Consider the following 16,211-nt stretch of genomic DNA (forward strand, 5'->3'; position numbering starts at 1 on the left):
CTTGGTCAGTTAAAAGCATAGTTATTTTATATACATTTATTTCTGCATGAGTTTTATGAGTTGAATAGAGCAAGTCTATTTTTATTCCCTTATTCTTTTCTGAACCTATTCTTTCTCCATGACTCTTGCTTTCTTAAAAAGATATCTTCTCATATTTTCTTTTGACAATTCTCTCTAAGAGACAATTCTTTCCATTTTGTTAGTATTAATCTCAATGTACAGTCTTAATTCTCATAATGATGCCCAGGTCATGTATTTTTCCTTTGGAATCTACCTACTTTTAACCTACCTAACCTACTAAGCTATTTCATCTGCACATAAAAAGGGAGCACATTCTATCAATAACATTTTCATCTGGGGCTCCTGACCAATTAGGATAAAAACTATCACTCACATCCTATTTTCAATGGATAAGTATATGTGCTTTTATTAAGAGAAGAGCATGATGAGAGAATAATCTTCCTATTATTAGATGCTTGGAATTGAGAGTAAATGAATGTTTTTATTAAGATGAGAAAATATTTCCCATTTTACAAGCTATGGTGGAAGCATGGCTTCTAAAAGTCAAATCCATGAGTATATCTTCAGCTACTAATGCATCTTCAATTATGCTCAATACTATGTGAAATATAAAGGTGCATGAGTTACTGCTATGTCTCAGTATCTGCTCTCAGGAAACTTACATTCCTGTTGAACAGATAAGAGGAAAACAAGTTTCTATATGTAATAAGAGACTACATCATGTGGTGAATATAGCAAGCATCATAAGAGTTGAGAGGAAAAAGAAATCCAACTGATCTGGAATAGTTGGGGGAAGGAGGAACTGGCTTTGCAAATGCAGAGGATATATGCAGGGAGAAAAGCACAGAGGTCTTTTAGATGGAGAGGAGAATAATGTGAACAAAGTCACAGAGGCAAGAATGAGCATATCATTATCACTTACAAGTAGATAGATAGATAGATAGATAGATAGATAGATAGATAGATAGATAGATGATAGATAGATAGATAGAAGGTATTTTACCTTATCTATCTATCTACCTACCTATCTAATAGCAGGGAGACCAGAATGCCTGAAATTAAGAATTTCCTTTGGAGAAGTGGGAGATATGGATGGATAAGCCTTATCCTCAGAAAGCTTTGAAAAACAGTAGCAATGTCAGGATATGGGATATTTGTTTATATATTTTGTGTTTTATAGGCAACTTATTAAAACTTTAGTTATATGAATCTTCTGAGTAGATTTCATGGAAGAGTTACAGCAACGGCAGACTCAGAGAGGTCAAAGGCCAGGGCTTTATACACTGGAATCATCCAATCTACACTGGGACCCATGCCAAGCAGTACATCTGCTATATATGTCAAAGAACAAACTATCATAGTCTATAAAATTGATATCAGCAGGGCCCCCCTGTTTCTAGCAATGAACATTTGCTCTGAGTCATGAAAATAATTGAGAAAATTTATTATAAAAGAAAGAAGCATCAGCTTTAATTTACTTGGCTTTCATGCATTTGAATATCCTTGCTACATCTCACCCCCTAGAACTAAAATGGCAGGTTTTATTTTCAGTAAATGAGCTGGTACTTCTGTTTTCATTACAATTTATATTTAACTAAATTGAGGGCTCCTTGAGGTCAGGGGTTGTATCTTAAGATTCTTTGTCTTCCTTGGTCCATAGCATCTAGCACAGTGCCTTTCATGTATTAAGTCCTTAATAACTATTTCTGATTTTATTAAGTCAACAAATTTAACATTCACCAAATATTGATTTTAAAAGAATTATCCAGGAAGGTGGACAATAATACCATAGTCATGTAGATAGCATTACAATTAATATGTTATCTGTCATCTGGGGCTTGAGATCATGCCATATATGGGCTGATTGAAGGAACTAGGCAGATTTAGCCAGTAGAAGAGAAGACAGGGAACATAATAGCTACCTTCAGGTATTTGAAGGGCTGTCATGTGCAAGAAAGGATTAGACTTGTTCTATGCAGTTCCAGAGGGAAGAATTTGGAACAATGAGTTGGATTGCTAAAGAGACAATTTAGTCTTACTTTAAGGAAAAACATATTCTTCATTAGAGTAATATACAGAGGTAGTGAACTATTTAGGAAAGGAGTTGCTTTTCCCTTACGGGAGGTTTATAAGCAGAGGTTGAATGACCATTAATTTTCATTTAAAGCTTATTTTGTTTGTGTTTGTGTGTGTGTGTGTGTGTGTGTGTGTGTGTGTGTGTGTGTGTGTGTGTACCCATACTCTGTTTTTACAAATATTTCATAAAATAAAAAAGTTGTTTTAGGATAGTACAAGCCTATGTACTAAAAAGGAAATGTTTTACATATTGATTAATATAAATGTTTATTAATCATTATCCATATGTCTATGTGAGATTTAGGTTGTATTCCCTTGCTTTCTGATACAGTAGCCAGATTTAAGCTGTAATATCAGAAAAAAATAGAGCAGGTTCTGTGGCTTTGAATACCATTAAGAGGGTAGAAATCCTTTAGAAAAGGATTTCCCTCCATTAAAGTACTAACCATCCTTGCTTTTGTCTTTGAGATTGGTCTACCTGCCTTTCACTGTCTCTTTTTTTCAAATCTATCCTAAACATGCTGTCAAAGTAATCTTCCAGAGACACAGGTTTGACCATGTCACTTCCTTCCCTCAAAACCTTCAGTAGCTCCTTACTGCTATGGGTTAAAATATAAGCTCTTCACTTTGGCAATTCAATCCATTTTCAGCATAGCTTCAACCAGTTACATTTCATGTTATTCCCTTTCATGAAATAAAAAATCATCTTATTCAAGTATTATTTGGTTTGCATTTCTCTTTTTCTTAGAACTGAGCAATAAACTCTCAAATAAAATTTATTCTTGATCATAGTCTCTAAGGCACCTTACTAATTGCATTTCCTTTACTTGAATGCCCTTATGTAGTGTAGCTAAAACATTGTACTTATAGCTAGAAGACCTGAGTTAAAGTTTTCCATAGATTTCATGCAAAGGTCCTTGTCCATAGTAAACATTCGGTAAATATTATACTTCATTGCACTTCATGTCACTAAATTGCTAGTCAAATTAACAGACATTTATTAAGTACTTGCCAGATTCAAGACCTGGAGCTAATTCTCTGGGAATACTAACAGAAAAAAAGAAATTGACCTTCCCTCAAGAAACTTATATTATACTGAAGGATATAATACACAATTAATTATAATGCAAAATAAATTAAGAAGAGAAATGAATATCATTTATTGAGAACAGTTGTGCTATTTTATCATGATCAAATGGAAAATTCATATAAGAGCTCTTGCAAATGTGAAAATACTATATAATTTCATCATTCAAAGCCAAACATTTTCACTTCTGATCATACTCTCCATATTCCAGAGATGTCAACAAACATCTCATTCCCATCCCCTACCACCTAATTCTCATTCCTAATGACCTCAATACTCCCATAACAAAGTATGATCGTGACTCTCCCTGACTCCAGCTTTTCCCCTTTCCCCCTTGGAATATCTGTTCCATATGCAACAAATTTCCTTTCATCAGAAATCTTTTCCTTTCCCATTCCTTCTTTTGCCTATTACTGAAACCTGGCTCCCTTTGAGGACCCACTCTCCCTTGAATACTATTTCTGGTCCCGGGTGAACTTTCACTCCTCAACTCTGTTGGTCAAAGAGATGAAGTTTGAATATTTCTTCCTCTCTTCCACTTTCTCCATTATTCACTACTCTCTCTTTTGTTAAAATTCATGGTATTCATATCTGTCACTCATTCAAAATCCTAGTTGCTGTTGTCTATAGACCTCTTAGGTCATTCTTCTTTCTTCAATGTGTTCATTTTCTGGCTCACAATTTCTCTCTCTTCCTCAATTGTGGCCTTTATATTAGGGGACTTCAACATACATATTGACTCTCCCTCAAATGCTCTCATCACCCAGTTCCTCTATCTATTCACTTTCTATCTTAGCTTCACAAAAAAGATGTTCATACTCTTGATTTTTGCCCTCACCTAGAAATATACCATATCTATGGTGAAAAATTCTGAATTCCCCTAATCCAACTATAAGCTATTGGTTTCTCCTCCTCTTCTTCCCCTACTCTTTTTCTCCACTGTGAACTCCAATCCTTTGACTCTATCAGTTTCCTTCCAAGCCATCTCTCCTGCACTAGTCACTCTCACCTCTTCTTACCATTGACTCCTTGGCAAACTAATTCAACTCTATGCTGTTCTCCTCTCTTGAATCCCTAGAATCCTTATCAAAATGCCAATTATGTCTCAGCCTCAGATTGCTTTTGTCATTTTCTGCCTTTGCTTCCACACACATATTGTTGAATAAATATGGGGGGGGGGGTGGAATCACACAACTATTCTGACTGCATTCACTACAAATTTATGTTACACATTCTTAATCTTATTCCTCTACTGCTAGGCAATCCTACTCTTCCTCCCTTATCAACTCACTATCATCCTTACCGCAGTGACTCTTTCAGCCTTTTCATCACTCTTCAAATCTTCCATGACTCCCCTTGGCACCCACTTTCTCAGCTTAGAACTTTGCTGTATATTTTACAGAAAAACTGCATCCATTTACTGTGATCTCTCTCTCTCTCCTTCCCTCTTTCCCAGCTCCTGTCTCTAAGATTTCCTTCTGTCACTCTTTCCTCCTTCACCCCATCTCACATGATGAAGTGGTCTTAATCTTTGTCAAGGCCAACTCCCTCTACCACTCCAAGTGTTTCCATTTTACCCTATCTCTTCCAATAGATTGCCCTCTCTGACATTCCCATTCTTTCATTTATTTTGAATCTTTCCCTATCCACTGGTTCATTTTGTACTGTATACAAACATGTTTATCCCCTATCTTATCTTGCCCAAAACTGATTCTTCTATTCCTGCTAATTATTGTACTACATCTTTTCTTCCTATTTTATCTAACCTTAAAAAACCCTGCTATAATAGGTGCTACTACTACCCTGATGCAGGCCTTCATCACCTCATTATTATAAAAGCCAACTGGTGGATCTGTCTGCTTCAGGTTTCTCCTTGCTCCAAACCATTCTCCATTCATCCACTAAAGTGGTTTTCCTAACATATTCCATGCTCCTATTCCCCAGTAAACTCCAGTGGCTCCCTACTGCCTCCAGGATCAAAGACAAAATTATGTCATTCAAAACCTTTTATAATAAATCTACCTCCTAACTTTCCAGGTGTCTTACACTTTACTCCTTTGATTCAGTAACACTGCCTTCCTGGACTTTCCATGAATATAGTAATCAACTCCTAGACTTTTTTCTGACTATATCTCCATAACTGGAATGCTCCCTTTCTTTCATTCTGCGTTCTGACTTTTCTGGTTTCTTGTATACTCTAGGTAAAAATTGTGTCTTTTTTCTACTAGTCTTCGTCAACCTCTCTTAATTCTTGTACATTCTGTATATAACTTGTTTTGAATGTATTTCTTTGCTTGTGGTTTCCCTCATTAGATGATAAGCTCCTTGAGGGCAGGTAGTATATTTTGCCTCTTTTTATCTCTCAATGTCTGCACATGGAAGAAGCTTAATAAATGCTTACTGATATTCACATTTTTAAGCATTCAATTAACTCTTCTTTATGCAAGTTAGTGTCCATACTTTATCTTGGCCACTAATCTTTACACATGGATAACACATACACACATGAATCATGTATACATAAACATGTATATGTATGCATATATACATAATGGGGATCTCCCTGACTTCCACTGGCTGGATTACAGGTTTATTACACTTTACCTGATCTGGCCCCAGGGTTCTCCCATTTAACTAAGGAAGGATTGAGGATGACTGTGTTCTCTACAATTTTCTCTAGTCCTCTCCATATGGGGTGGTTAGAGTGATACATGTGTGTTATGTGCATGTATTGAAGAATGGTTAAAATTGTAGTATTTTCCTGCAATGGTATGTACTATTGGTCCATAAGAAATGAGACAAACATGGTAATATTTACCTGAATTGTTATAGACTAAAAGTAAACACTTTCCTCACTACCTACATACATTCTGTGCTTTATAATAGATTATAAGTAGCACATCAAATCTATTTAATTCTTTTTCCTGAATTTTATTTCCAATGTCACTGTTCTTACCTTCACTATGCAAGGCAGAAATATAGCAATATATTGGTATTTTCTGGACAGAGTTCAGATTGAGAGAACACTAGAGGAAAACATACTTTTTCTCTTTGCCTCTTTTAATACTACTGACTGATCACATAAACTCAATGACTATAGAAATGTAGCTTAAATGTGCCTATCAAATCAACATAGTAGTCTTTGTCCTATTGACCCTTTAGTTAGGAATGACTACTGCTAATAACCTGAACAAAAACTTTATAAAAATAGTCTTTATAAAGAATAAGAAACCTTTACTTTCAAACCTTGACTCAAGTGTGTTTCCTGCTACTTGAAAGAGTATTCTGCTCCTTTTTTGAAAGTGAAAGAGGACTGGAGATGATTTAGATGAGAAACAGTTGAAATCTCTGCCCTTTTCTCAATACATGATGTTGGATAGATCACTGAGCTACTCTGAGTTGTAAATGCAGTTTGTCAGAGTGATTGAAAGAATCAAGAAAAATAATTCATGTAAATGTAGTTCGTAGGTTTTTAAATATCTTACAATAACTAATTATTTTCAATAATATGACAAAATATCTATAAAATAGAATCATTGAAGGAGAGATGCATGATGCATTGGAAAGAGAATTGTATTAGCAATCAGTCAATCTATCTGTGATATTTTGGACAAATGCTGTCTCTTAAGTCAATTTTCTCTTCTTTAAAAATGAAGTTGAACTAGATGACTGCTAAGATTCTTTCCAGTTCCATTTCAATTTGGGAAACATCCATTAAGTTCCTATTGTTTATAGGGCCCTGAACTATGTTAGCATAAAGTTCTGAGCCAGGAATCAATAAGACATGAGTTCATATCTCGCCTCAGACATCTACTAGCTGTGTGACCCTGGGCAAGTCACTTAACTTCTATTTACTTCAGTTTCCTCATCTGTAAAACAAATATTATAATAGCCCCTATCTCTTAGAGTTGCCTGACAATCAAATGAAATATTTTTAAAGTACTTAGCACAATGCCTTCTACATGGCAAATACTTTTAACATGATTGTTCCTTTTCTTTTTTTTTTCTCAGCCTCCATTTCCAGAGGATAGAGGTATAATTAAAAAAAGTAGGAAGAAAGGAACTAAGAAATGTAGGAAGTAAGGATGGTAGGAAGAAAAGAAGGAAGGAGGGAGGGAAAGAAAGAAAAAGAAAAAGAAAGAAAACGAAGAAGGAAACAAGGAAAAAATAAAAGGAAGAAAAGAAGGAAATAAGGAAAATAGAAGGAAAGAGGGGTTGTTCTCCTAAGGGTTTACAATTTATAACCAGATAAATCAATACTAAATAATTTCATGATGGATAAAGCACTGAAAATCTTCCTGAGTGATAGAGGAATTATATATGTAACTTTTATTAAATATTTTATTCATATGCCATCTTCATGTTCAAATCCCTCCCCTTTCCCATACCCAGGAGCAACAAGCAATAAAATGGAAATAAAGAAAACAGTTAAAAAATAACAAAACAAAACTAACCAAACATATATCTCACAATACACGTAAACTTAGTACCCCATGTCTTTACAGAGGGGAAGGGAATGCCTTTTTTTAATCTGTTGTTCAAGGTCAAACTGGTCCTTATATTTATATAACATTAAATTATTTTTGTATTCTTTCACTTTCTTTTTCATTTACATTATTGTGAATGCTATATATATATGTATATATATACAATCTTTTCTTAGACTTTGCAACATTTTATCTATCTTCCCATATTTTTTCTGTATTTTTCATATTCATTTGATTAAATTTGATTAGTTATCTTAAATTATAGCCACCTAGGTTGTTTCCGTTTTTTCGCTACAATGAACATTTTGATCTTTGCCTGGGGAAATAGACCCTGTTATTATCCCCAATTTACAGAGGAGAAAACTGAGGCAAACAAGGATTAAGGGACTTGCCTAGAGTCACACAGCTAGCAACTATCTGAGCTTGGATTTGAACTCAGGTTTTCCTGGTCCCAGACCTTACTCTGCCACTTAGAGGTACCTTAGAAATAACAGAAGTGGGATTTCTGTCCATATTTGCTGACTAACTCCCAATGTAGTGCTGTTTCTAAGCATCATGCTTCCTTCCCCTTGGATCCCTGCTTTCCCAATTGATGTATTTATAAATAATCTTGTTTCAATGAAACACATGTTAGCAATTGAATTAGCTAGACTTTAAATGAGTGTGTGTATATCTATCTATCTATCTATCTATCTATCTATCTATCTATCTATCATCTATCTATGTGGATAATCCTAAAGAGGAATTTAAGTACACAAAATACCATTTAAAATGTTATCTTAGGGAGAAAAAAAATGACTACTTTTAGATATCTCTCAAAAAAGCTCTAAATAAACTTCTATTTGTAAGCTTTGAAGGAGAAAGCTAAAGAAAGGTGCTTTCTTTAAAATGAGATATAAGATTTTTTACGGTGCATATTCCAAGAATTGTGGCAGGGGGTGGTGGTGGTGTTATCTCTCTGGGGCTTCTATGTAGCACAGAGGATAGAGTGCTGAGTCTGAAGTCAGGAAGACTCATCTTCCAAAATTCAAGTCCAACCTCAGATACTGCATGATGTTGGGTAAGTCACTTAACCCTGTTTGCTTCTGTTTCCTCATTTGTAAGATGAGCTGGAAAAGGAAATGGCAAATCATTCCAATATCTCTGCCAAAAAACTCCAAATGGAGTCACACAAAGTCAGACATTACTGAACAACAGCAAATACTACCTCCACTGGCTCAGACCGAGCCATTTTTATTACTTAGAACAAAGTCTTAATAAGTTGCTATTGCCAAAAAAAAAAATCCCAACCCAAAACAAAACACAAAAAAACAAACAAAAAGGAACCTACAAATAAACTAAGTTCACCACAGAGTGGTCACCTTTACAATAAGCCAGCCTTTACAAACTTATCTAGACTAGTTGTCAGATGGTTTAAAAAAAGGAAGGAAGGAAGGAAGGAAGGAAGGAAGGAAGGAAGAAAGGAAAGAAAGAAAGAAAGAAAGAAAGAAAGAAAGAAAGAAAGAATAGAAAATAAAAGAAAGGAAAAGAAAAGGAAGGAAAAGAAAAGAAATGAAAAGAAAAGAAAAGAAAAGAAAAGAAAAGAAAAGAAAAGAAAAGAAAAGAAAAGAAAAGAAAAGAAAAGAAAAGAAAAGAAAAGGCTACTTTTGCCAGGCTTTATTCAAAGCCTCTCCAGTTTAGTAGGACCTGACAGCTAGCACTCTTTTGGCATAGTCTCTGAGAACCATTGTTGCCAGTTTGAGTTTATCAAAAAAAAGATTCCTGTAATGGGTGTGGCAGGGGGGAAAGAAGTGGTAGGTTGTGAGTAGCAGGAAGAAATATATTTTTGGGTAAATTTCAATTTAAATTCTGCCTCTAATTCTTCTTGTAGCTAGATTTGCTGTTATTTATTTACTTTCTAAATGGATAGACAAAGCTAAGTAGTCAGACACTGTGATATACAGTACTTCCTGATCACAAAAGCAATTACCATGTTTCTGACTTGGATGAGATCTCTCTTAACTGTGTAGGTCCTATTGATAGTGGCCAGACAACACACTTTGTTTTTAACTATTTTTTTTGTTTCTGTCATTCTTCTTGTGGCTCCTTTCTAGTGCCTGAGGCTACCCTTCAGAAAATGAAGCCTTAGTTCAATCTCTGTGCCTTAGTTACATCCTCTATAAATCTGGCATATTAATATCATATCTGTATGAAGGTAGTGGGCTAAGCTACATGATATCTCTAGATTTTTTCTAACTTATTATCTAAGAGCAATGAACTTCAGAGAAGTAGGAAAACTCATCTACTTTGAAAATTGAGGAAGCCAGGAAGGTTAGTACAGACCTTACTTTCCTTCCTGCACTTCCTACTTGTTTATTACTCTGGGAGATCACTAAGAAACCTGGGATTTGAGGTTCAATATAAATGTAAGAAGACATTATTAAGTTAAGTATTCAATGTATACCTGAGGAAAAAAAAAGCTATAAAGAATATGAATGCTTTGAGGAGCTTTCCAGAGACAGTTTTCTTTGGGGGAAAAACTATTGATTTTCATGGTTTTAAGAGTTTCCTGAATTCTCCAGGTGAATTATGGTTAATATTTGAAACTATGATTATTCCCTGGTGTTAGATATTTTGTAATCCATACCATAAGGAAGTCAATACTAATAGTTAGAAACTCAAAATATAAAGCTAGCTTCTATGAAGGAACATGTCTTTCAAAAATAGATACCGAAGCAGCAAATAGCTCAGAGTGGTTTTTGAGAAGTGTTGACCTGCTTTCATGCCACTTACTGTGAATTAAAGCTGAGAGAGAGAACTAGTTTGGACATGTGGTACAGCACTTACGGCAACCGCTGCCAGGGAACAAGATTTGTGTTTCTAAGGAGATCCAACAAAAAAGAGAATGCTTCAAGAGCCAGTCGCTGTCACTGAGTAAAAGTATCTGGGAAGAGAGAGGAACAGGAACTGAATCAAGAAATTTTATACACAAATTACATGGCTAATATTCTAGGAACCTTATATTCAAAAGCAAATAAATTTGACCACTAAAGTCTTAGTACATCACATACTATTCTGGCATCTGGAATCAAACTGGCTAAGCTTAGTTTTGACCTGTTCTGTGTATGTATATGATTGTATCGTGGTCTGCTTTTTATAAAGCATCCCTGTGGGTATTATTAGGAATAGGAAGCTAATCTAGTACAGTGATAATTTAGAATCAAAAGTACAGCACTTGTTTCTGGGGAATTCTTATGCTTCTGCTTCTCCTATAAGCAAAGATTAAAAATGCTAGCACTCCCAACTGGGGCAGTAAAACAGTCCTTCCCCGTGACTGTTGATTTCATCTACATCTGGGCACATGCACCTGGCTTACAAATGCTTAGTGACTTACTGTTAGGATGACCTATAAAGAATGATTCTTTCAATAAGGTATCACAGGATGGGCATCACGGGGAACTTACCAAGGAAAAATTACAGTATTGCTATATTTATACAGCACTGCCGCCTTTTTTTTTTCCCTCCCTCCTGAGCTGGAAAGGGAACCACCTGTCTCCGCTGCTGATGTCAGCGTGCTCCCTCGAGACCTAGTGCTGTTGGAAAGCACATGATACAGTACATATTTGCTATTACGTCCATATCTGATTGAGATTGGATTTCAGATTTGCACCACGCTGTGGATTTCATTTAGCAATAACTATGAGGTGTCCTGCTATGTCACTCCACCCTGGGAATTAAAAAGTAACAAGTTTAAGCCCAATTTTGAAAAACTCTGTGAACTTAGGCTAAACATTTTTACATAGAAGTTGATGAATGTCCTGCCTTGAAGTGGTCATCTGTGGATGCAGTTATGAAAGAGGCAAGTCTATAAAACCCTAAGGTTGGATTTCTTTATGCATGGTCTGCTTTTTTATGCATATGAGTCAGTTGTCTGAGCCTTTTATGTGATATCTTGAAAGTATGTATAATTGATATATATATGTATATATATATATATATATATATATGTCACAAAATATATTTTTAAATCAGGAGAATATTTAACTCTTTGCATGGGATAAATAAAAGTATAGAAGGGTCAAATGGAAAATAACCAGCATCATAGAAGTTTGTTTTTGAAAGGTGATTCTTCCCAAAATGCACTGGTTCTCAGTGATTAGAAAGAATGAAAACAGTTCCATTGAGATTTCTATAAGTGAATATATACTTATATAAATGTATATATACTCATATGTTAGTGTTCACATTCAGTGATATGAGTTTGCCCAAGAAATTTTGATGCTCTCAAAATATTCAGTCATTGCCCTAAAAAATCAGGACTGATACAAATATTGATAGTATAAGACTGACAATATATTACAATCAGTAATAGTGACTTGATAATATTTGTGATAATAATGTCAACCTCAGTAAAAATAGGGCATTCATTTGATCTTGAAATTTCTTGCTAATTTGTAGATTCTATTGTTCAAATCCAAAGCAGGATGGACAATTAAGACTTCCAAAATATAATTGCATATTTCAGCTTGAACAACTCCACTAGATTTTTCAATTAAAATTAGGATCCCCAAATACCATTCTAAATTTTAGAACAGCCATTCAGTTCAGTGAGAGTTTAGCTAACATTCAGACTGCTTCTGTGTAGGTTTCTCTTATCTGCTAGCAAGATAGCAAATAAGATAGACTTAGGGTATTTGGTTCTTCTAATCTATCACCCTATAGTTTTCCACTGAACTACTAAGTGTTACAATATATGATTGCTATTAATTGGTTTTCTGTAAAGTGCTAAACTCCTTAACATGAACTGAACTGGAAATAAATATGTTACCATGTTTTATTTTATTAACAGAGAAAAATTAGATGAAGGTCCTTTCAAATGTGCAGTTTAAATTTAATTTAGTTACGCCTTGAGGTTAACTTGAGGACCAAATAAGAACTAATAGTCCATAATATAATTCTGGCTATCAAATGATTTTGGCATTAAAAACAATAAATTAAGGTTATATAATGCAACTGCTTCTTCACTCTTGAAAAAAGAAAGTGGGTACATTTGTAATCAAAGTTGAATGTTTGCCACCTGTAAAATGTCAATTTTCTCTAAGAAAAATTTCACCAAACCTGACCAAAGGTTGATGTTTATCAGAAACTCCTGGATTTCTTTCTTTTTTTTAATTATATCATATTTCTCTTTTATGAAAATTTTGTATAATTGACAGATGTCCATTTCTAATATTGTACTGTGAGTGTAGGTCATAATGATCACTTTCCAAATGTCAAATTCTTGATCGGGAAAAATATATTACGAAGATCATTTTGATCACTTTAAGTACTGAGATACTATGATTCCTTAAAATGAGTGACTCTTCTGTAATTACTATAAAGATTTTGAATTTTATTTTGCTATATTTCACTCATTTTTTTAGGTTTTTTATTTTTTTGCCAGGCAATGGGGTTAAGTGGCTTGTCCGAGGCCACACGGCTAGGTGATTATTATGTGTCTGAGACCGGATTTGAACTCAGGTACTCCTAACTCCAGGGCCGGTGCTTTATCCATTACGCCAACTAGCTGCCCCCTATTTTACTCATTTTTAAGAAATCCAATTTCACAGAGAAGTGTAATAACCACTTAGCATCCCTACAATCCGTGATATGATTTTATTGCTTTAGAAAGTTTTCGTATGGATAGGTTAATATCAAATATTAGAAAAGAAAAGAAGAAAAAATTAAGAAATTGACTCTCCTTCTGAATTTCTAATTATCTGATGAAATAAACAAGTGCAAAGTAAAACTGAGCATCCCCTCCAATAATACTTAAAAGTTAAGCAAAGTCATATGGGATAGTACTTAAAGAAACCCAGGCTGTTTAATGAAGCCATTATATTAAATATCTATCAGAAAATTTTTCAGTATTGAATTTTGGACCAATGATGCAACTTAGATTCATAGCTTATTAGAAGCTAGGGGACTCTTAGAGTTGATTTAGTTTATTGTGCATATCACTGTACCCTTCCTTTTACAGTTGCAGACCTGAAGATGTGATGAATTGCTTTCCTCAGGTCTCATAACATGCTACTGTCAGTACTAGGAAAACAACTCAGTTCTCTTGATTACAGCATTTATTCTACCACATGTGAAAATATAGTCAACTAGGTGATACAGTAGAGAGAATGATGGACCTGGAGTCAGGAAGATCTGAGTTCAAATCTAGATTTTGATCATTGCTACCTTTATGATCCTAGCCAATCACTTAACCCCTGTTTCAGTTTCCTTAACTGTATAATGGAGTAACAATAGTACCTGGTTCCCAGGGGTGTTGCGAAGATCAAGTGAAATTGTAGAACTTAATCAATACTTATTCTAATCCCATGTGCCATCTGAGAAAATATGTCACTGAACATTCAGAAATTGTTTTCTTCATTAAGAAACTGAAGTGTAAAAAACTAACTTTTTGGAATATGAAGAACTATTCTCTTCCTTTGCTATACTTAACATTTTTTAATTTGCTTCGTTAAATATTTCCTAATTACATGTAAATAAAATTGACAACCTTTCATTTTTACAATTTTAAATTCCAAATTCTCTTTCTCATTCCTGCTATTTCACCTTTCTTGAGAAACCAAGCAATTTGATATCATTTAGACATGTGAAGTATTACAAACTATATTTCCATATTATTTCATGAGTCATATTGTATAAGAAAACACATCAAAATAAAACAATAAAAATATAGTAAAAAAAAAAGTACATTCCCATCTGCATATAGAGTTCATGAATTTTCTCCCTGGAGGTGGATAGCATCTTTATCATGGCTGCTTTGGAATTATCTTGGGTCATTGTCTTGATCAGAGTAGCTAACTCTTTCTCAGTTGATCATCCTTAAATATTGCTGCTACTGGGTATAATGTTTTGGTTCTGCTCACTTCATGTTATATGAGTTTTATGTCTCCCTAGATTTTTCTGAAATCAACCTACTTGTAATTTCTTATAGCACAATATATTCCATCATAAGATGCCATAATTTTTGTCAGCCATTCCCCAATTAATGGACTTCCCTCCCTTCCTTGATTTCCAATTCTTTGTCATCCTAAAGAAAGTCGATCTAAATATTTGTGTGCATATAGGTTCTTTTTACTTTAATTTCTTTGGCATATAGACTTGGTTTAGTGATGGTACTACATCAAAGGATATGCACAGCTTTATAGACATTTGGTTCTAAATTGTTCTACTGAATGATTAGACAAGTTCATAACTTGAACAACTGTATGTTACTGTCTCGATTTTTCAACATTCTCTCCAGCATTTGTCATTTTGTCTTTTTGGCCATGTTAACCAATCTGATAGGTATGATATAGTATCTCAGAGTTGTTTTAATTTGAATTTCTCTAATCAGTAGTGATTCAGAGTATTTTTAATGTAAAATTTGATTTCTTCTTCTGAAAAGTACCTTATCACATCCTGTGAATATTTATCAACTGGGGAATGACTTTTATCTTTATAAATTTGGCCTCCTCCACCCCCCCCTCCAAGTTTTCTAATTTTCCTTTTAATTTTCACTGCATTTGTTTTATTTGTGCAAATTCTTTTTAAATTTCATTTAATCAGGATTATCTGTTTTATATCCTCTGAGGTTCTCTGTCTGTTGTTTCATCAGAAACTCTTCCCTTATTCGTAGATCTGATAGGTATGTTTTTCTATGCTTCCCTGATTTACTTATGGTATCACTTTTTATGTCTAAATCATTTATACAGTTTGATTTTACCTTGTTATACAGTGTAACATGCTGGTCCTTGCCTAGTTTCTGCCAAACTGCTCTCCAGTTTTCCCAGCAAATTTTTGTCAAATTCTTAACCCCAAAGCTCTTTCACTTATCAAACACTAGATTAATTTGATTATTTACTAACGTGTGCTGTGTGCCTAATTTATCCCACTGATCCACCACTCTAGTTCTTTTTTTTAATATAAATTTACTTATTTATTTTTCTTACTACATGTAAGATATTCATAATTTGTAGGATTTTGAGTTCCACAGTTTTCTCCCTCCCTTCCTTTTCCCCCCTCTCCTTGACGGAAAGTAATCTAATATAGGTTTTTGCACACACACACACACACATATATATATATATATATATATATATATATATATATATATATGTATATATATATTAAACTATCTTAATTTTTCCATATTAGTCATGTGAAAGAAGAATCAGAACAGAAGGGAAAAAATCCATAAATCCATAAGGGGGGTAAGGCATAAAACATAAAAATAATTTCAAAAACAAAAAATAGTATGCTTTGGTCTATATTCAGACTCCATAGTTCTTTCTGGAATGATATGCCACTCTATTTCTTAGTCAATATCAGATCATTTTGATAATTACTTTGCAATTTGGTTTCAAAACTAAAACTGCTAGACTATCTTTCTTAACCTTTTTTCAATGATTTCCTTTATATTCTTAACCATTTGTTCTCCCAGATGAAATTAGTATGTTTTCTAGCTCTATAAAATAAATCTTTGGCATTTTAACTAATATGGAACTGAATAAGTAGTAATTTAGGTA

The 16,211-nt window shown here is 34.1% G+C and overlaps 1 protein-coding gene across 1 annotated transcript in view; it reads left to right on the forward strand.

Moving 5' to 3' along the window:
- Positions 1–11,362: 11,362 nt before the first annotated feature.
- Positions 11,363–16,211, forward strand: part of PPARGC1A (PPARG coactivator 1 alpha) — a 152,678-nt gene continuing 147,829 nt past the window's right edge. Inside the window, exon 1 of the mRNA XM_074229702.1 lies at positions 11,363–11,509. Within this exon, the coding sequence (XP_074085803.1) occupies positions 11,501–11,509 (9 nt within the window). The 5' untranslated portion in view covers positions 11,363–11,500. The remainder of the gene's footprint in view (positions 11,510–16,211) is intronic.

Source organism: Macrotis lagotis, chromosome 3 (assembly GCF_037893015.1).
Source record: "Macrotis lagotis isolate mMagLag1 chromosome 3, bilby.v1.9.chrom.fasta, whole genome shotgun sequence".
In the NCBI taxonomy this organism is placed as follows: domain Eukaryota; kingdom Metazoa; phylum Chordata; class Mammalia; order Peramelemorphia; family Peramelidae; genus Macrotis; species Macrotis lagotis.